This window comes from Haliotis rubra, unplaced genomic scaffold (genome assembly GCF_003918875.1).
Source record: "Haliotis rubra isolate DU_JTF1 unplaced genomic scaffold, ASM391887v1 Scf689, whole genome shotgun sequence".
Classification (NCBI taxonomy): Eukaryota; Metazoa; Mollusca; class Gastropoda; order Lepetellida; family Haliotidae; genus Haliotis; species Haliotis rubra.
In genome coordinates this window covers 253,045-276,129 of record NW_025767400.1, presented here as the reverse complement: position 1 = coordinate 276,129, position 23,085 = coordinate 253,045, and the positions used below count along the sequence as shown (strand labels likewise).

At 42.0% G+C, this 23,085-nt stretch overlaps 2 protein-coding genes across 2 annotated transcripts; one reads left to right on the top strand and one right to left on the bottom strand.

The window, feature by feature from the left end:
* LOC124258245 (U3 small nucleolar RNA-associated protein 14 homolog A-like) lies at positions 1–17,367 on the bottom strand. Its single transcript, XM_046692312.1, is given in 18 exon segments — positions 1–322; positions 1,917–2,016; positions 3,526–3,939; positions 3,941–4,069; positions 4,072–4,673; positions 5,633–5,710; positions 6,313–6,436; positions 7,535–7,629; positions 7,787–7,858; positions 7,860–7,913; positions 8,672–8,704; positions 9,420–9,498; positions 9,873–9,883; positions 11,344–11,438; positions 13,787–13,854; positions 14,921–14,994; positions 16,005–16,079; positions 17,233–17,367. Coding segments are annotated over 17 exon segments (2,352 nt in total). The 5' UTR covers positions 16,062–16,079; positions 17,233–17,367; the 3' UTR covers positions 1–55.
* A 5,004-nt stretch (positions 17,368–22,371) lies between these two features.
* Positions 22,372–23,085, top strand: LOC124258244 (extensin-like). The gene has a single exon (XM_046692311.1). The coding sequence runs from the start codon at positions 22,372–22,374 to the stop codon at positions 23,083–23,085; it is 714 nt and encodes a 237-aa protein (XP_046548267.1).

The following is a 23,085-nucleotide window of genomic DNA, read 5'->3' as shown; positions in this document are numbered from 1 at the left end:
TGGACTTTTTTTGTTTATTTATTCAACTATATACAATTTTCTTTAGATTTTTTAATTATTTTCCTTTCCTTTTCCTTTTGCCTGACATCTTATTCCCAGTTTGGCCAAACTTCATTGACTCAGTATTTTCAGACTGGTGTTTCTCTTTCTCAAAGATCTCCGATTTGTCAATGGGCTTGATAACAGAGCCCAGCTTTGTCAGCACCTTGGGTTGGATCATCTTGCGGAAGGCCGTTTCTGGGTTCCAGTTTTTCCCAACAGGTGCTCTGATGCTTTGTTCAAACTGTTGAGGGCTGGTGTAGGGGAATGGAAGTCTGGACACCTACAAGTAGAGTGTGTGAGTGTGTTTCAAAATGTCACCAGAAAAAGATTTTGAATAGACAAATGCCACTGTGTTGAAGATGAAGGGACCTACATTGTTAGTTCGAGTTCAAAATGAAAACTCAAGAAGGGATGCACAGGGACTGAGGTTTCTGTACATTCACTTCATTACAGTTCAACACAGTGAATCTCCGACCGCATCATACCAAAAGACGTTAAAATATGGTACTTGTTGGTCCCTGCCTGGCGCTCGGCATTAATGGGTACAACAAGGACTGGTCGGCTCGGAGTCAGTATAATGTGTCTGAGTGGGGTATTCATGCTTCACTGTGGCATGGTATCTCAGTGGGCTAGCACTTTAAAACCAGCTTCAGTCTGAGCTAGTACAAGCAGCCGCACATACACATATGAGCGAAATATTCTCAAGTACGACATTAAACCCAATTTCACCTCACCTCAACACAGTGATATATGACTGACAATAATCCAAGGTATCGCTCAGTTTGAGTAAACAGTGTGTTATGCTCAAGACCCTATTATCACAGCTGCATCATACGGAGATTTCACTAAAATTGATCTTCATCAACAGATCCTTGTCACAATAGGATACAAACAGAATGAAGTGGAGTGACATCTCATTATATGACTGCTGTGTAGATTGATGCTCATGATGACAGTCAGTGGATTGTCTGATCAGGATTCAGCTAATTACTGACTGACGTCATATGGCTGGAATACTGCTGATCACAGTGTTCCTTATTTTGTTCACTGATGTGTGAGTGAGTGAGTGTTATCTTACACCTAATTCAGCTAAGCTCCAACAATATTTTCCATCTTATATCATGTGAGTTTAGATTTACACCGCTTTTAGCAATATTCCAGCAATATCACGGCGGGGGACACCAGAAAATGGGCTTCAGACATTGTACCCATGTGGAGAATCGAACCTGGGTCTTCAGCATGAAGAGCGAACGCTTTAACCACTAGGCTATCCCACCGCCCCTCCCCAGCTCATAAAGAGAGATAGTTTTATGCCAATTTTAGCAATATTCAAGCAATATCACGGTTGAAACACACGAAATGGGCTTCACAGTAAATCACACATTGTACTCATGTGGGGAATCAAACCTGGGTCTTTGAAGTGACAAGTGAACACTTAAACTACTAGGCTAACTTGCAAAGAACCAGAGATCAAGAGCACAAGTGTAAAAACAGTATCTCAGATGTCATGGGAGATGGGTATGTCTTTGCTGAAATCTGCATATATATATATTTGTGATTAGAATCCCGGATCCAGGCATAGTCCGGGAACTGCCTTAGGTGGCTGAGACACATTCCATCATAAACATCTTCAGTCACATGACATCCAGCAGGTGCCAAGTTTGTCTCAATCCCAGGTAATTCCAACACACAGAAGCTGCAAGGGCTAAAGTGGGGATTGTGGACACCATGTCCGAGAGTGAACCATCAGCCATTGCAGTGCAGGTTATATCACTCACAATCTCTGTCATATTTTCTAATGCTTCAATTTATTAGAAAACCTACATGCAGGAGGTACCGTGTATTGACTCATCCGAGACTACTCCCCCTCGTACCTGATGTTTTGCGATGGCGTCGTCCAGCTTCTCACTGATGATGACATTCCCCAGATGTCGATCTCTCCTCGGGGCAGCATCAGGACCCTTCAGTGTAAATCTGAACACAAACATGGTGGCCGTCATCAATCAGCTCAGACAAAAGAAAACATCTGACACTTTATTTTGTGACCCCCAAAACAGCAAATTCTGCATGACTGCTACGTATTGTTGGAGCATGTTAGGAAGATAGGAAGAGGGCTATTTGTGACAATTCTATAAGTTGAAAATGATAATATGAAAATGATCAGACATATTGCAATGGACTTTTTTCTGTTTTTATTCACCTATAAGTGTTGGTTTGTAAAAATCTACAGATGAGTACGTTCATGACCTAAGTTATGTTTGTACTGATTATATCCTTCAAATCAGCATGGGTTCAAAGACCTACTTATGTTCAAATATAAGAAAAGCACTCATTGAAAACCTCTGAAAAAAACTTTTGCAGTTTAGCCTAATCATTGCTTTAAGTGCTGTCCCAAGTCCAAAGCAGAAGAAGCAAAAGTCTATTTCTTAATCATTATGAGAGAGTGAGTATGGTTTTACGCCGCTTTTAGCAATATTCCAGCAATATCATGGCGGGGACACCAGAAATTGGCTTCACACACTGTACCCATGTGGGGAATCAAACCCGGGTCTTCAATGTGACAGGCAAATGCTTAAACCACTAGGCTACCCCACTTCCCCTCAACTTCTCTGATACATTCCATGGGGTTTTGTAAAGTTTTCTTTATTTTTGTAAGTTATTCATTTATTATTGACCAGGAAGGGATCTAATTGGGGTCACTGAGAGAAAACCCTTCTGCCTGATAGTCTTTGCGTAGAATCGTGATCTCAACATTGCCAACAATCTAGCACAATATATAGCTTGTGGAAGTTTTAGGGCATATGTGACAGGGCTGTGTATTACTCATTCAAGGAAGTACTAATGAGTGAGTGAGTGACTAATCCACCCAAGGCATACGACCTTGTATGGTTGTCATCACCTCAAGGGAGATAACCAGTGTCAAACTTATTTGTTCAGTCTGATTATCTGTCAAGGAGCCAGAGCTACAGATAACATTTTGGGTCATTGCTTGTGTTCATCTCAATTGGGTATGCTTATTTTCCTTTCAGTAACTAAATACATTGTGCTCACCTCACTCAGACTCACTTGGGTATTTTGCCATTTTCCATTAATTTTAAAAATATAATAAAGTTTACCGGTAAATGTTAGTGTTTGTTATTTATATTTGATCTGTAATACGAGAAACAATATGAAATACTGCAAGTTGTCAAGTTCATGTCCTGAAATAGAACCTCTCAGTATACCTCAGTTATTTTATCTATCCACCGGTACGCAAGCTAAGATTTGACCTTTTCGTGTGTATGCATGTAAGATCACATTTATTGAGTATTTGCCAAAATTCAAGAGTACTTGTACGAAATAGACTAAACAGTAATTTACCCAGATACGCAGCTTATCTGTACCTCTGAGGAGCTCACTGATGGTGTGAAGAGTTTTCTTGTACAACACTCAATATCAACTACATATCTCAGGATATAACAGCAATAAATCAAAATACCATACCTCTTCTTCTTCTTCCTGGATGGTTTTAGTCCCGTCCCTCCCCACTCGCCCCAGCCTGGCAGCGTCAGGTCAATGCTCTTGGGTTGGTCTCGGTCTACAATGTTGGCCTTCTCCTTCGTGAACTCATCGACCACATCATCGTCAGCAAATGCCTGAGCAATTGTCATCCTCTGCTGCTCTTCTGGGTCCATCCCTCCATCTTCGTCTGTGATGATGTCAACAGCAGCCGTGTGAGATAGCTTCGTCTCCAGGGTAAACAGCTTCTTGGGGTCCACATACACATCTTCAGTTTTGGTCTTTTCTGTGGGTCCACTCTCAGTTTGCACCTTCTTTCCCCCCAATTTAGAATTTCCCTTCTGTTTTCCAGTCTCCTCAAAGCCTCCCTCCATATCCTCTAATGTCTTTTTTTCTGTTGAGGGACAGATCCATCAAATCCTCATCTTCATCTTCCTCATTGTCCTTCTCCTTAGAATTTGTTTCACCCTGATTAGACTTCTTTTTCTTATTTTTCTTTTTCTTTTTTTTCTTACCACTTATTTTTTTTCATCTGATTCTAAGGTTTTTGCAATTTGTAACCGTGACTTACTCAAATTACCAAAAATGGAACCTATGGTATCCCCTATCCCACTGTCTTCCCCCACTGCATCATCAATACTCTTGTCTACTTTCTTCCTCTTCCTTCTTCTTCTCTTACTTTTTGTTGAAGCTAGGACTTCTGTTTTTTCACCTTCACTCTCAGATTTTCTCTTCTTTGATTCCAAACCTGAACACCCTGTTTTAGAGAGATTACTAATATCATTATCTTCACTCTCATCTTCTTCTTGCACATCCTGGTCTTCCTCCAGCTCCTCTTCCTCTGGAGCATCCTGTTGTTCCTCCTCTTCACTGGTTTCTCCCTCAGACACAATGTTTTCCTGAGCGGTATTTGTAATTGTACCAGGCTTTTGAAACTCTGACACTTTAGGTCGTGCAGTCATCCAAGGGTTATCTCCCCTTGTCATGCCCAGTTCACTGACAATCATTTCTCCTTCCTCATCGCTGTGTACGCTGACGCCTCCTTCGGAGTCACTGTTGCTATCCTCCTCTAGCTGGGTCTTCTTGGTCAGCTCTTTGTTTATCTGTATCATGCTCTGTACAGCTTCTCGACTCTGAAGGAGAAGAGGTAATCAATGTAAATCATGGGGTGAGAGAGTGAGTTTAGTTTTACACCGCACTCAACAATATTCCATCTATATGGCAGCGGTCTGTAAATAATCGAAGTCTGGACAATCCAGTGATCAACAGCATGAGCATCGATCTCGCAATTGGGAACCGATCAAGTCAACAAGCCTGAAACCCTATCTCGTTAGTTAGCCTCTTCACGACAAGCATGGGTTGCTGAAGATGAACATTCTAACCCGGACCTTCACGGGTAGTATATCATAGGGCACTTGTGAGATCCAACCAAACATTCTTTCCCAGTTTACAGAAATGTTTCTCAAATTACTTGACTAGACTTTTGTACAGTTACGTTTGTTATTTAACACTCATCCATATTTCCGCGATATGAAAGTCTATAAATAATCGAGTCTGGACCAGACAAACATTAGTATTTTTGTCTGTTAATTTTATAATACATACATCAAAGCTATATCACCTAATAACAATCTTAATTACAAAGACAATACCTATACTCAAATATGACACATTGTCTCTGTAACGAGACACACTGGGATGGAAATTTGCAGTGTAGTCGAACCTTATCAGCAGAGTTCCTAAAATCAATTTTACTGTTTGAATGATCTGCTTTGTTTGATCTGTTGTTTGATCTGTTGTTTGATCTGTTGTGTTTGATCTGTTGTTTGATCTATTGTTTGATCATGATGATGGCCAATGGTATCTGCAAATGTAACACTTTTTTTGACACATAAAACACAGCTGACTTCACATAACACATGAAGTTATAAGCACCTCTGTTGATGTCCAGGGCCTCCTTTCACAAAGCACTAAGGTGATCTTAAGTCACTAAGGTAACCTTAGTGCATTGTTAAAGAATGGGAGTTATGGTTAACCTTAGAAAAGGTTGCTTTGTGAAAGGAGCACCTGGTAATCACTTTGATCTACTTACCCTGTCATCATACTTGCCGTATATCTTCTGTCTCTGGGCGAACTTGCTGCCACCTCTGTGTTTCAGTGTCATCCGCTCCTGCAACACCGAAATGACATTAAGGCCAAGAAATATTCTTATTGGTTCATCATCACCAGTGTCACTACCAAGCAGAAGCTTGTTCTGTATCATCACCAGTGTCACTGCATCTAAGAAGCCTGTTCTGTATCATCACTGTGTCACTACCAAACAGAAGCCTGTTCTGTTTGCTCTCACTCAATCGCCATTCTGCATCTAACACCCATGTACACTGCATCTGCTCTGTCTGAACATTATCCCATATCCTGTCTCTGTCCCAGCACACACTCATTTCCCATCTCACCCCCCAGTCTCCACCCTACCCAGTGCCACACCCTGTCTCCAACCTACATCTGTCTCTACCCTGTATCCACCCAATCCCATGCCACACCCTGTCTCCACCCTACCCCATGCCACACCCTGCCCCATGCCCCTCCCCCCATACCCTGTCTCCGGCTCCACCCTACACAGTCTCCACCCCCACCCCAAATCCTATGTCTACACAACACCACTCTGTCTACAGACAACCCTTCACCCTGTTTTCATGCCCCCTTGCAACCTGTCCTGAACTGTCCTTTCAATGCTTCACACCGGCCCCTCATGCACCAAGTTCCTGCACCCACCTGCACTCTGTCCCTGTCCAGCTGCTGCAGCTTCTCCACGTAGGCCTCAGGGTCAGTGCGCTGCAGCTCCTCCATCCGCGCCTTCTCCTGCTTCAACTTCTCCTTCTTCAGGATACGGTGATATCTGTGGACCACCAACAGCTTGTTAACATGAGGTCATCACCTCCACACCCATGACAAATGTTCCGATGTCGTGATAACAAACAGTCAACAGTATTCTAGATATGAAGGTTGGCTGCCCGCATCATTCAAACAGGCCCCAAATTGAAGTGAATGCTCCAAGCTATTGATTGAAGTGATCTCAGCGATACGCCTGTTAAATTATGGGAGTTATGATCATATAAGCACTAAGATCACGAACGAAAGGGACATAATAACAGGGATCGATACTAACACAACCTGTCTGAAGGTGCCATAGATTTTGTAGGAAAAACTAACTGTGGGAATCTTTACAAGTTAACACTATTCTGGGTAGTAAATGCTTGTGAGTCAACTGTATCACTGTATGAAGATGTATTCATATGCTCTAATAATGTATGTAAATATTCAGAGGAAATAATTAAAAGACCCATGAAGATCGGGGTTAGAACTGGTCTTCAGCAACCCATGCTTGTCATATAAGACGACTCTACGACGATCAGGTAGCCAGGCTCGCTGACTTGATTATCCGTAATTGTGCAGATCAATGCTCAAGCTATGATTACACAATGCCATTTTAGAAAGTGGTCAAATGTAACTTATGTTATATTTGGGATTACACTTTCTTTGTAAGTTACAATTCTAGTAGCTGAGCGGGTTAGGTGGCTGACTTTGCGTGCTGGCAATTAAGTGCTGAGGGTGTGGGTTCAAATCCCGAATGAGACTCAACCCAAGAAGTACTAGAATTTGTACTTTACTAAGAAAGGGTAATCCCCAATATAACATAAGTTAAATGCTGATGCTGTTGATCACTGGATTGTCTAGTCCAGCCACATAGCTGGAATATTGCTATAACAACAAACAAACAATTACAGGATTGTAAATTTTATAATAAATTGTATATTACGCTTACGGAGATGATTGACAGGTGCTGATGTCGGAGTGGGGTCAGAGGTCAGGGCGAATCAGAGGCCAGCAAGATTTGATTCAACTAAGCCTACAGCATGTTTCCACACATGGTCGTAGAAGAAGAAGAGAGGTGCATACCGTGAGATAGGATAAGTTTAAAAATTAGCTGATTTACTTTTTACTCTTGATCTTCTTCTCCCGCTTTGCCCTTGCCTGCTTGTATGTCAGCAGAGCCCGGTACTTCTGTAGTTCCGCTCGTCTCTCTCTCGCCTGAAACATCACCACCACCCGTAGAGGAACCTGTACATCAGCTACCCAGATGGTGGGTATTTGAGCAAGGCATTTAAATATGAAATGTGTAAGAGAATTGTCAAATATTTGCAGTGACAAATATTCATATGCACAAAACCAAGAAACAATAAACTACCTCCTCCAGACTCATGGCACTGAGAGCCCGCTCCTCTGCTGGAGTTAATTCCTTGTCATGGCTGCCAAGCGCTGTCACTGTCTTTCTGTAGCAGCGCTGCGATCTCGATCTCAGGGGGTGTGCGGGGCTGAACAAAGCACAGTCATAAATAATGCAAATAATAACAACAACACAAACACCACAGCACAGAAAACCGAGTCATCTGACTGTCTCTGCAGGACAAAGAGAGTAAAAATCTCCAGTCATGAAATTGAGAGTGAATAAGTGAATTTCATTTTAGACCTTGTTTTGCCATATGGATTGTGACACTATGAAAACAATGTTGTACAATCAGGTGAAAAGAGTGAGACCACTAAACAATGCTAAACATTCCAACCCCAATCACAGCAATCATGAGATAAAAATTCTGACACAGAATCCCATAGAGCCATGTTAACCTGAAGAGCTTGAGACCGTTGAGACCAATAATATACTGACTGAAAACAAATAAGGAAACACATGAAAGTACAAGTGTTCATTTATTCTTTTTCCAAGTTCTTTCACAAGCTTTGCATTGCATTGCGAGTGAAAATCTGAGAATAAATAAAGGAGCACAGAGATGAAGTGGTGTTGCCTTATTTATTTCCCTCAGTATGTTCAGAGCTACATGTACTGTAAACTAAGAGGAATGTGATATCAGGCAACAAAGCTTAATCAGGATTGCATGGATTGTGTTGGTCCATCATTCCAGGGAGTCCAAGGAGTATACTGACCATGCGGTGAAGTGAGGTGAGTTTAATGCAACGTAAGATGACCCCGGACCCATTTCCCCAGATCCTACTGACTATCTTCATGTAGCTACCTTAAATCTGGTCTTGACTTGGTCTGTAGTCTGAAGCTTCAAGCTGGGTTGTTGCAGGGGAACGAGACCTGCTCGGCCTGAAATGGATGATGAAATATGTTACTTGTTAACCAGTGTGTGACTCACAGCATTATCTCTATTCTGGTGTGCCTGCAGTGGTTTAAGTAAAATGACTCCACAATGCTGTGGGATTTTCTTATAACAGAAGTAAGCTGAGACACAGATCCTGAGTTCATTTTAAAATTAAGAGTGAGTGAGTGAGTTTAGTCTTATGCAGCGACTTCACAATTTTCCAGCTATATGGCGGCGGTCTGTAAATAATCGAGTCTGGACCAGACAATCCAGTGATCAACAGCATGACCATCGATCTACACATTTGGGAACAGATGACATGTGTCAACCAAGTCAGTGAGTCTGACCACCTGATCCCGTTAATTAAGCCTCTTATGACAAGCATGGGTTACTGAAGATTAATATTCTAACCTGGACCTTCACTGGTACTTTTTCACAAAGTTGACAAAGTAAGATTTAATTTTAGCTTCAGTTAAGTAGTAGCACTGCAAGGACAAGTCTTCTCATCATGTACCCATGTTGGAGTGAGTGAGTGAGTTGTGTTTTACATCGCTTTTAGCAATATTCCAGCAATATCATGGCGGGGACACCAGAAATGGGCTTCACCGCGTTGTACCCATGTGGGGAATCGAACCCAGGCCTTCGGTGATGAAGCGGGGCGCTTTAACCACTAGGCTACCCCACCAGAGGCTACCCAGAGAATCAGTGATGGGTGCTCACCTTTCTGTTCTCAGCGACAACAGAATTCCACTTGGTGAGGTCATCCTTGGTCTTCTCGTGAGGCTGTCGTTCTCTGGATCTGCAACAGATTACAATCAGGCTCGGTGAACTGAAACCTCACGGCTTCCAACATCAACACAATGTACTGGTAAGAATAACATCTGTTTAAAAATATTGAAAAAGAGTCACTTTAACAATGTCATAGCGATTCAACTTCATGGGAGGAAATCTTTCTGTGTGTATTTAGTTTTCACGCCCTTTAAGCAATACTCCAGCAATATCATGGCTGGGGACACCAGAAATGGGCCACATATTGTACTCATGTGGGCAATTGAACCTTTGTCTTCTAGGCGACCAGGGAATGCATGAACCACTAGGCTACCCTACGCCCCAAAGCTTTATATAATTTGCCATTTGGGTATGGTGCTGACAAGAACATAATCAGGACGATACCTGGATGTGATCTAACACCAAGTAGAACAGTTTAAGGGTGAAACATTATTTCAAACTGGCAGTTCCAGCAACACAGAAACAAACCATTTAAAACCCACTTTGTTTTTGTCATTAAAGTTGTATTTTGTGTATGATTTCAGCAGACAGTGGACACCCCAATGACACAGAAACAATATCCCAGTTTCACACAGACTTAAACAAACGGCATAACTAGAAATGGCTCCTGACCAAACAGCAACATCACCCTTCAAGGGAAGTAACTCTACATATAGACTAGCATCCACAACAACTTAAGTTAAAGAGACCGTTCATAATATATGGCTAGTGGGGTGATAATGATTTTTATGGCACAAGCATGTACAATGTTATTATTTTATTACTATTATTATTACATGATATTTATATAGTGCACATATCCACGTGACTGAAAATACCAAAAGTGCATGCTCAAGGCACTGGTATTTCCCTCGATCTTGGATGTCAATCTCAGCGGCACATCGTTGATTATCAATCTCAACTCCCTATACAACTCTTGCAGCCACTAGAGCATTGAGTTTCACGGCTTTCTCCCATCCTTACCAGGTACCCATTCACAGCTGGGTTGTGACACATAGTCACACTCACAGTACTTTGTCCAAGTTACACTGCACTTTGCTGTACCCGCTTGACTAGGTGTTTGCATGTATTCATGTGGCCACCATCTGGTCATCTACCAACGGATTCGTGGGTTCTTTTAAGTGCACAGGTTTTCATTGTACTGTACACTAGGGCGTTGTGACAACACTCAAACAGTCTGCACACAAGAGTTGACTCCAAGGTTTTTACACCCGGTCACAGGTGGCTTGATCCCGACACTGCAAGCTCGATGGATCACTAGCCTGACGCTTTAGCCAGCTCGCCCACGCGCACTCCCATAATGTGAATGAAGCCCCCAAAAAAATTTTGTACAAAATCAATGACCAGCACACACACACCCCACCACCATTTACATGTGTTCAAAATTGATGACACCCTCTCCCACCCAACAAAATGAGTGACCCCCTTAAAATCATCATCATCACCCCCAAACACACCCATAAAATTTTGAACAGTCCCTAAGGTTCAAACTGATTCCATCACATTTCTTTTGGGCACATCATCATGATAATACTCTATCCTCCTCAAACTTATACATATTCCATAGTTTCACTAAATCTTTGGATTAAAAGGGGCTGACTAGAACTTCATATACTTTTGCCAAACTGCAGCCAAATCACAGCAGGAGATATACATGAAATCAAAACCTGGCCTAACACAATGTCTGACAAACTATGCCATTCAACTTGCTTGGATCAACAAGGAATCTGACTGGTAGATGTATTCAAACTGGACTAACGACTTCTTGTTGCGCCATCAAAATGAGCATGGCAGAACACACTGACCTTTGTTTCCCTCGACCTTAGACAGTGGAACAGGGCGACCTTGGTTAAGCCTGTGGACAGCTTCGCAGTTGCTTCTTTAGTTCCCCATGACTTGTTGTGTTCTGTAGGCTGCCGATCAGCTCATGTAGGCGCACCTTCCTCTCAGCTAGAAGTGAGTGAGTTTAGTTTTAACGCCGCTTTTAGCAATATTACAGCAATATCATGACAGGGGACACCAGAATTGGGTTTCACACACTGTGCCCATGCACAGGCCCTCGTAATCTTCTTGCGAGGATTTAAGATTTTATAAAATATATAAAAAAAAAAAATTGAGATGACCCCTCGACTTCGAAATGCTTCACAATACAATACATTATGACAAGGCCGGACACTTCGGTGCACCCCAACCGACTGCTTTGCCGATTGCTTTCACGCTAACATCACATGCAATCGATTAAAACTGGATGTAGACATAATCATGGATGATTGGCCTATCGAGCATCACTCATGACACCTACCAATCCTTTATTGCTATTTCTGCAAGTCGATTGAAAGCCGATTTTGACCCTCAACTGAACGATCTTGACACAAATGGCTGACAATATATCCGCACAAAAGCGGGGGTGTGGTTGAAGCAAGCCCTCTGGTTGGTCAACACTGCTAAATCTGCACATTTTTATAAATTCTTGGGAATTTTACTTTCATCGACTGCTTGACTTGAAAGAAATGTAAGATTGTTTTCCAGCAATGGCTTCTCAAAAGAAAGCATCATTTGTAAATGTCTCCTTAACAAACATCAACCAACCATGAGGGCCTGTGTGCCCATGTGGGGAATCAATCCAGTCTTCAGCGTAACAAGCTACGCTTTAACCACTAGGTTAACCCACCACCCCTCAGCTGAAAGTAGTCAGTATTTGTGACATACATCTAGCAATATCATGGCAGCACATACTTTATCAAATCTGGGCCAGGCAGCCGTTGACAGCCTGATCTGTGTCTGACATTGTGAGGGTGTGATACATACAATGTTGGCTTTCAAGGCCTAACAAGGTAACCAAGAAACCTTTGTCCTTTGGTGTATCCTAAAGCAGTACACGCTAAGAATGACTTAGATGGTCAGACTTCGCTGACTTCGTTACTTGTCATTGTACCCCAATTGTGTAGATTGATGCTCAAGATGTTGATCACAGGATTGTCTGGCCCTGACTTGATCATTTACAGATCGTTAAGCCATGTAGCTGGAATATTGCTGAGTTTGGCGTTAAACAACAAACCAGCCAACTTCTTTGAAACCATGTGAAGCTGTCTTGTGTACAAGTGACTGGGGTAAACAAGCCACTAATGGGAGATAACTCATATAAGACTAAATTGTCTACTGAAGAGGAACTTCAAGACTGCTATTGATGGCTTTCATTTGGATTTTCATGTCTGACATAAATGTATCATCTTATTCATCACCACCGTGTCAAATATTTTCATTAGATTCAGAGCTGTTGATCCACAACTTTTCACTGAGTAAATAAGCAAATGTCAGGTAGCCTGGGGTTACTTGAGTGAGTGAGTGAGTTCAGTTTTAAGCCCGCACTCAGCAATATTCCAGCTATATGGCGGCAGTCTGTAAATAATCGATTCTGGACCAGACAATCAAGTGATCAACAGTATGAACATGTGTGGCTTCTTGAACTTCTCTCTGGCTAGTACAAAGTGAGTGAATTTAGTTTTATTCAACTGTCAAATATGAGCATTTTATGCCAAAATTGTCAGAAACTAGACTTTAGTACAGGTGTATCTTATTTCTGATGTCAAAGACATATTGATTCATTGATCCTGGCTCTACAAGTGACAAAGACCTCTTTGACATTTGCTGTGATATCCTGTGGAACATCCAATGTAACTGAAACTTCAAAACACTAGAGATTGCTCTAAAATTAAAACAAATACTTCACTCACTCACAGTAATCATGGTGATGAAGATTGGGAAAAAATCAAACCAAACAATCCAGTGATTGATACTAAGAAGAACCGGGATTAGAACTTAATATGAGGGTTAGCACTAATTCATGAGGGCTAGTACAAATTTCAGACATGATAGGGCATTTTATCTTTAACCTGACGAGTAAAGCTTTTGAGTTTAGCTTCAACCCAAGCTGGAATCCATGCCATCTGGAAATGATGATATGTCATCAGACAAGTCCCATAAGTGACCATTCTACCAAAAGTTGCCTCTTAGTCTTAAACTAGCAGAGGTTACTGAGAAACTATAATGCGTTGTTTGGTTGGTTTGTTGTTTAAAGTCTCACTCAGCAATACTCCAGCTATATGGCAACAGTCTGTAAATAATCGAGTCTGGACCAAACAAACGAGTGGTCAACATTATGAGCATTGCTCTAGGCAATTGGGATACCAGGACATATGCCAACCAAGTCAGCGAGCCTGACAACCCGATCCGACCCAGACTGCCCACTTGACATGGTGAATTGCAACCTTGTATGGATGTTATAATCATGAAGTTACCTTTGGCCTGGCTGAATCCAAACTCTGACACCGCCTCTGTGAGAACTGTTCTCTCTGATAGCTTGGACCTCATGGAGAAAAGCAAACACCTGATCAGTTGTAGGGAAACAGTGTCCTCCTCTAGGAGTATGACAGAACTACAGATAAGTTTTTCGGTCATTGAGTTATGTACTTGCTAGTTTTCATCTCAATTGGGTATCCTAATTTTCCTTTGAGTAACCAAATAAATTGTACCTACCTCACTCAAACTCATTTGGGTATTTTGCCATTTTCCATTAATGTGCAAAAATATAATAAAGTTTAAATGTTAGTTTACGTGTTTGTTATTTCTAACTGATCAGTAATATGAGAAACCATAAGAAAACTGACTGAAATAGAACCTCTCAATATACCTCATTTATTTTATCTATCCCCAGTAACACCCAAGCTCAGATTTGACAGTTTTGTGTGTACGTGTAAGATCAAATTTATTGAGTATTAACAAACATTCAAACGCACTTGTACACAACAAACATCATAGGAATTGAGTTTTCACATAAATATTGCATTTGCATAATTTACCTCATGAATATAGGAACATCATTTAACAGCAAACAAACCATAAGCTCTGTTTTGGTAAATGGTCAGCAATTGACCGTTATGTTTTTCAGTTATACCTTTATGTCCGTATCCATATGCTATAAACATGATATAAGTGCTTGTTTTAATATATACCAGAATTGGAAATACATTGCCTGCCTGACCACCACCCAGGAAGTGTTTTATTCAACACAGACTGCCAGATTCTCAAATTCACATGCAGACATGCATATGAAGATATTTTGTGGGCAGGTAAGTTTTGGTCATGGCTGGCAAGTTTTACATCTAACCAGCCCTGTGGTCTAGCTGAAAGGTTTGGGAGTTTCATACCCTGATATAGCTGTGTCACAGCATGCTATATTACAAATGGAGACATGACCAGACATCAGAATTTCATGCAGCATATGCTCTCCTGATGTAACTATCGTTTAGACAAATCTGCTTTACAAAAAACAATTCTACAATGTCTAGTGAATGATGGTTAGTGTCATCTAATGGCTATCTCCTGTGTACTGTCCTGCTTATCTCTCTATGAAGCACATTGTGATGAGTCACCTTCTCTGTCCGTCCAGAGCTGATATGGAGTCCAGCAACTTGGCATGTTTCCGGTCAGCTTCAACATGATCCTCCTGTTGTGTGGAAAAACGTTCAAGGTTTAAATATATAATTCATGTGTGTTTCAAGATTTATGCAAGGATACACTGCAATTTGTTAAAGTCTTGCATGTTGCTAGTTGGTTTTCAATCACAAAATAAATGCCATATCTCCATAGACATTCCCAAAATGTGAAAGTTTGAAGGGATAAATTTATCAACACTGGTTACAACAAAACTAGTTCTGTCTGATATCATAATAATCATGATAATGTGTGGTAGGAGACATCATGGTAGATCTCTACATTTCTTTACAAGGAGAATCTCACCTGAATGTCTTTTGACATAATTATGATAAAATACAGGTCACCATCAAAATCAAACAGGTCACAAGAGCTGATAAAAGTTTGAAATGATGCAGCTTGCCAAATAAATATTGATAAAATTGCTAGTAGACACACACTGTCATTATATTTAACATCCAAAATCATTTCACTACCGTTCTAGTTTATCATGGTATCAACAATGTCCTTGAGTGTCAAATTATAGCTAGTCAGCATCAGAAGCAGTGAGATCAGTAATGTCAACTGATGATGGCATCCTAATAATTAAATTATTAATATCACAATGGCCTGCAAAGCATTGTGACTGTGAGGTAATTTCATCCAGGTGAATCTCCTGTGGCAGGGGTGGAAATAACTTTAAAATTGCTAGTGTACTCCGGTACAGTGGCACATGTAAAATCACTTGCCCTCATCATTTTTCCACTATACAAGCCGTTTTCTTGTTGATTTTTTAAATAAACAACATAATTAATATTGGAAAGTCAACTGGACACCGGTACAGTGTGATATACAAATTTGCTTGCCCGACAGAAAAAAACACTGGACTCGGGCGTCGGGCAATGGGTTATTTCCACCCCTGATTGTGACTGTGAGGTAATTTCATCCAGGTGAATCTCCTGTGGTACAAAGTTTGAGTTACAAAAATGTTTCTGTTACTCTATACTGTTATCAATGTTTGAAACTGAAAGAAAAAATATTTGCCTCTTCGTCGCTGGCATTGAGAACATGATCTCCTGTTATAAAGTCTTCTTCATCCATTGTGGCTTCAATCAGGTCCTGAAAACAAATTAAACATGTTATATCTTGTTGCTTACAGAGGGAGACAATGCATCAACTTCAAAGCCACAGTAAACATGTTACCATATCAACACATGAGGGTCTGTGTTACCTATGATTGTTTTCAAATTGGACTGGGTGGTCAGGCTTGCTGACTTAGTTGATCCATGTCACGTCACATGTTCATTATTATCTATTAACTGTGGCATCAAAACAAACATTCTAAATAGCAACACTGCATTTTACACCTAACTTGCTCTTTCAACAGGTTCACAATACTTACTTATAAGTTATATTTGCAAAACTCTTTCAACACGCTTTACGCCTTTAGACTGTGAATCAGAGTAGTTGTGTTTTGGGGAAGTGAATTGCATCCCTAGTTTGGTCTCTAACATATCTGTTTTCACCCAGAAGATGTAGATTATCTGTGTGGCTAAACTAAATCATTTTTGGGAAACAGTCGTGGAAGTAAGAGAGGCAACTTAAAATTGGGACCACCTTGGTGGTACACTTCTGGGAAGAAAACCCCATGGAATTTATAACGAAGAGCATTGCGTTTAAAATAAAACCAACAAGTCACTGGCATCTCATCGTGGAGAAAGGACTCAAAACAACAATGCTTCAATTTAGTATATCACATGTTTATAGCAAATGTATGCGCTGATCTGTACTATTCTCCGACGTGCCAAGATTCAGATAAGGGGAAAGATTTCTGCCCGTAACCCCCATATTTTATAAATCATACTATGCCTAAGAATATAGGCCTAAGTTGTTGTTTTTTGTATAAATAGCCCAAACCTAAACCCTCGAAATAATCCTGATACTGTATTATAGAATACATTTCATGTGGGGTTTACCCAGATATAATTGTGACACCAAGAATTCCTTTACACACAAACAAATAAAAGCCTAAATAACATCGACAACATCAGACTAACATACCTGAAAAACACTCTTGCAGTAACACTTGAAAGTTGAAACTCATTCAATAATTGAAGCGTGGGGGCATGGATCATTGGATGTGAGAATTCCTACTCGCGATTATGTATGCATTATTTGAGATAACTACACCATCACGACCATAAAGTACCTCATTTCACTTCACGACAAGCCAAATATCTTCTCAAATTATTTCTTTATATTTTCGACTTACCGAGATTTGGAAAGAACAAGTCAATTCTGTGCGTAATCACTGCAACACGACCCACATGGTAAATCGTCCACCATATTGTAAAAACAGTCCTCGTTTTGGGTTGTCGCAAAATACCTTCTACTTTGCTGTTGTTGGATGTTATAGATTTAAGTAAGAAAACAACTTATAACTGGCCATAGTAAACATGAACATATCACTAGCATTGTTTGAGATGGTGTTTGTAAACGCACACACCTAGTTTCACCATGTCGCAACTACTCAAGGGCAAGTAACTCACAATAACAATTTCAAGCGTATTTCACTGTAGACGTGATCCATTATTACATGTCTGTTCAAGTTCAAACCCTGCCAAAAATATTGTTCATGACATGGGGAAAAAATTGTAATACATAATTCAATGTAGTCATATGGGGTGTTTCTTAATGCCAATATAATGAACGATGATTTTATTTTTCAAAAGCCGCCAATTTAGGTAGTCAGTGTGGCCATTTTGTCGTGTGGCCATTTTGACCTGTTCCCCAACCTTACGTTCTGTTATCGCCTGACCTCGACTATGCATTATAGTTTCACCGTAAACACGAAAAAAATATTTATTTTAAACAATAGGTCAAAGAAGAAGTTCCCATAACGAAACGATCTCAGCTTTACGTTTACCTCGAGGTTTCAAACAAGCTGTTGTATTTCATTCTGCTGCATATCTCTCCTAATGTCGATCACGTTACTTCAAATCTACACTTCTATTCCACTGAGAGGACATTGTGGGAGCTTTGCCAGGGCGAGTACTATGTTGTAATACGTTTCTCAACCAATAAAGAACGCCGAGCATACATAGCTCTATAAGTCTGTGCACGAAGCTGAACATATTTCTGAAAGCAAACCAAATCATTCTTAGCCTGTTAGTTTTGAATGTTTCGACAAGAAAACACTGCAAAACATGTACACCACCCTGCGTAATGCTGAAGGGGTCGTTGCCGGCACGTTGTCGGCTGTGCAGTTTCTGTATACAGACATGTACCCTAATTATAATCAGATTACAGAAACGTACCCTAGGACGATTCCATTCTGCATTGTGCGGTTTTCTTGATAGAAACTGTCACACTGTTGTATTAGATGCATTGAAATGCGGTATATAAGAGCATACACAGTAACGAATACTTCGCGGTGCACAGCGTATACCACTCGCAATCGGCTTAACAGGAATAACTACACACAGTTTCGGTATTGGGTTGCGGAATATAGACTCGTCCGTTGTGTAGGGTACCGGGTACGTTTCTGTAGTTTGACTTTGTTAAGGGCACTACACGTCTGTATACAGAAACGTACCTGGGGTACATATCTGTAGTACCTGTGCAGACAACGACCCGACCCCTTCAGCCTAAGTAATTACTGAAAGTAGCCTTTTCAAGTTGTGCACACACATAGAGATCTTTACTTACTGATTGAATACAGCATAAAATCTGCTGCAGTGAATAATGCCCAGCACGAAAGTAGAATTATTTTTGAGAAAAATATTAATTTGTGTACAAAAACTCAAGAGAATGTTAAATCAGCTAAATTATCAGGAGCACTGGTTAGGTGTTTGATATCAAAATGAAAATATATCATGTCTACTTACAGTACAACCAGAAATTATTGAGAATTTAAAAATTGTAATTTTTTCATTTTTTTCACTCATTCACGTATTAAATGTGAATATTAGCAGAACATAACTCCAGATTCAAAGACAGGTGAACAGTTAGTATTTTGTCAAGTCACCATGGGCAGCAATGCAGGCTTCAATGCGGCGGGGCATACTACTGATCAAAGAAGTTAGGAAGTCGTGGTCCATGCTGTCCCAATATCGGACCACCTCTTCTTTCATTTCAGCAAAATTTGTCAGATATTTCTTTTTGACGCTTTCCTTCATAAGTCCCCAAACATTTTCTATTAGATTTAGGTCAGGGCTATAGCTTGGCCAATCTAATAATGTCATATTTTGGATCCGAAACCAGGCCTGTGAATGCTTTGAATGATGTTTTGGGTCGTTGTCCTGCTGGAAAATCCAAAACTTTCCATAGAACACGTGAGCAGATGGAAGTAAATGTCCCTCGAGAATATCTGTGTACCGCTCACTGTTCATATTCCCTTCAAATACACAGAGGGGCGTTGCCCCTAACACAGATATGCCACCCCACACGTTAAATTTCGGATTGTACTTTGGGCGCTGATACAAAGTTTTTTCAGTTTGTTTGGTCCAGAGTTTCAGTGTATTAGGAAACAGCCACACAAAATTTTTATCTAAGAAAATCACATTGTCCCAGTTAAAATTTCTATGCTGTAAGCACCAGTTCAACCTTCGCTCCTTTTGTTCAGGTTTCATGATCGGTGATGGAATTCCTCGACTTTTCTGCCAACCCATTGCATGTATCTCAGTTCTAGTTGTCTCCTTACAGACAGCCACAGTTCCTCTATCAATCATATCAAGCCTTAAGTTTTCTAAACTCTTTCGTTTGTTTTTAGAAACAAGAATACCAAGCCGCCTCCTGTCATCGACAGTCAATTTTCTGGGCCTACCTGCACCTCCCTGGTGCTCATTGCCATATCCATCTGCAATATTTTTCAAAACACGATAAACAGTGGACAAAGGGATGCCTGTTCAACGTGAAATCACTTTAGCTGATCTGATGTCCTTGATATAATACTCTAAAACAACTTCCTCTTCTCTAAATCATCCATACTGATGATCACTGAAAATGTCGTCTGCTAGCAAGTAAACAAAGGGGGATAACTCTTCACAAACTAATGAAAAAGGATTAACTGAGTTGTCTCTCTTGAATGAAACCAAGCACTTGATAGCTGGTCAAGGTTGTTTATACGAGAAATCCAATTAAACATATTCCTAAAATTCTCAATAATTTCTGGTCATACTATATATGGATGTTTATAATTAGGTAATTAATTTTCGTCATTATTTTTCTTCAAAACTGACCAGAAAAATGTCTTTCATCTTTTGTCCTTTTACAGTGATGTAGCATATTGGACTACGGGCGTCCCAATCGTGTAGGGCTCTGCAATACACTGACGTGTGTATACTTGTGCATGTATATCGAGTGTGTCCTTACACGTGTGTCTGTATCTTTTGTCTTTTTTCAAAGTGATGAAAGTAAACACAATGAACCACAGGGCTACGGGCGTTCCAATCGTCCCAAGGCCCTGCAATGGGCTGTGCAAAGTTGCGTCCCTTGCGCACACCAGAATCCAAAGATTTTTGGGTTCGAATCCTAGTCCAGCCCAAATATGTACTATCTATGTTTGACAGAACCTATGCTCTTGGGTTTCTCCACAACTATCACCTCCCACTTTAAGCTTTCTACAGTGGCATTCCGAGATATAGCTTGAGTAATGTTCAAAGAAGTGTCACTCACTCACACACTCATTTAACACATAACACATTAAAATAATAAAAAACAAAAAACAAAAACACACAAACCCAAAACAATGTTATTGCTGAGAAACAAGTACCAAGCCTTCAGTAAGGAAAGTCTCATTTCTGTGATTACTTTCCAGCACCATGCACGCACCTGACGTGTGTTGACCTTAGGACGAAATAAGAAGAAACTAAAGAATATAATTCACTGATTTTATTCTAAAATGTTTCAGTGGTAAATGTGAACGATACACAGACGTCTCAGACATGAAAGTACATTACAGTTTTCACATATTTTTCTATAAAGCTGTACAACTGATGGATATATAATATGTACAATCACATATTGATACATTACTGTGGGTGACCCAAACGGTCATAAAAGGCTATATCCATGATTCAAAAGGCTATATCCTTCGTTAAAATATGGTAGGTGGTTTCTATATTCTTCCATGCACTTTGTGAAAAGTGGCTCTTCTGCCGTTTGTTTTTAAGTAATTCGTTTCATTGTTTGAATAAATAGATGTTGAAACAAAACATGTTGTTTGTACGGCATGTTGTAACTTTTTTTTATGTTCTTCCCAACCCCCTCACGCCACCTCGTCACCCGTCTTCCCAAACCCCTCACACCCTCCCTTTTACCCGCCAGCCATCCCACACCCTCACTTTTACCCGCCATCCCAAATCCCACACCCTGTCACCCCTTCCCAAACCCCACCCTGCTCACCTTTGTCTTTCGAAAGAAACTACTCCCTCTCCGACCCTGTCACCCGTCTACCCAAACTCCTCAATTTCACCCTGTCACCCGCCTTCCCAAACCCTGAACCCCACCTCGTCACCCGCCTTCCCAAACCCTGAACCCCACCCCTGCCTTCTCCTAAAACCCTCACCTCCTGACCCTGTCACCCTGCCTTCCCAAACCCTCACCCCACCTCGCCATCCGCCTTCCCAAACCCCCTGAACCCCACCCCGGGCTTCACCCGTGGTTCCCAAAACCCCACTCCTGACCCTGTCACCCGCCTTTCGCAGACACCCTCACCCCACCCTGTCACCCGCCTTCTCCCAAACCCCCACCCCACCTCACACCCATCTTCGCACACCCCTCACCCCAACCTGTTACTCTGTCATCCCTAACCCCTCAACCCCCACCCTGGAACCCGCCATCCCCACTCACACCTCCTGTCACCCGCCTTTCCCTCACCCTCATCCCACCCTGTCACCACCATCCCACCCCTACCCCTGTCACCCGCCTTCCCTCACTCTCACACCTGTCACCTGTTATCTTCTACCCCACCCTCCTGTCACCTGTCACCCAACACCCCCACCCTGTCACCCATCTTCCCTCACCATCACCCTAACCCTGTCACCCCCCACCCATCTGTCACCCATCTTCCCTGTCACCATCACCCCAACCCTGTCACCCTACTCTCATATCACCCCCAACCCTGTCACCCCCTCACTCACCCTGTCACCTGCCTTACCCCCTCACCCCCCTTGTCACCCATTCCACCCTGTCACCCATCTTCTCCCCCCTAACCCTCTGTTACTCACCACTCAACCCTGTCACCCATTATCCCACACCCCAACCTTTTCACCCACACATACCCCACACCCCACCCGCTATCCCACACCCTACTCCTGTCCACCCTGTCACCTCAACTCAATTCTGTTATCCTCCATCCCCACCTCCGCACTCATATCTCCTGTTACTAACCCTGTCACCCTATCCCAACATGCCAACCCTGTCACCTCAGCATCCCACACTCCCACCCAGCCATCCCACACCCCACCCTGTCACCCGCCTTTTCCTCATCCCCCGCACTTGTTACCCCATATCCCCAAACCTGTGGCTACCCACCATCCCACACTCCCATCCTGTCACCCAGTCATCCCACCCCCACCCTGTCACCCTTCATCCCACTCCCCATCCTGTCACCCACATCCCCACTCCCACCTTCTATCCCCCGCTTTCCTCACCCCATCCTGTCACCCATCATCCCACACCCCACCCTGTCACCCGTCTCTCCCTCACCCCAACCCTGTTACCCTCTACACTCCCCATCCTGTCACCCATCATCCCACACCCCACCCTGTCACCCGCCTTCCCTCACCCCAACCCTGTTACCCTCACACCCCATCCTGTCACCCCACACCCCACTCTGTCACCCTTTCATCCCACCCCCATCCTGACACCCCATCATCCCCTAACTCCCACCCTTTCCCCTGCCCCCCTCACCCTCATCCCCACCTCCCACCTGTCACCCCACCATCCCAAAGCCCCACCCTGTCACCACATCCCTCACCCGACCCTGTTACCCTCTACACCCTCTTCACCCCACCCTGTCACCCGCCTTTCCCAAACCCCTCACCCCACCTCACACACCCGCCTTCCCAAACCCCTGAACCCCACCTCCATCACCTGTCTTCCCAAAACTCCCCACTCCTGA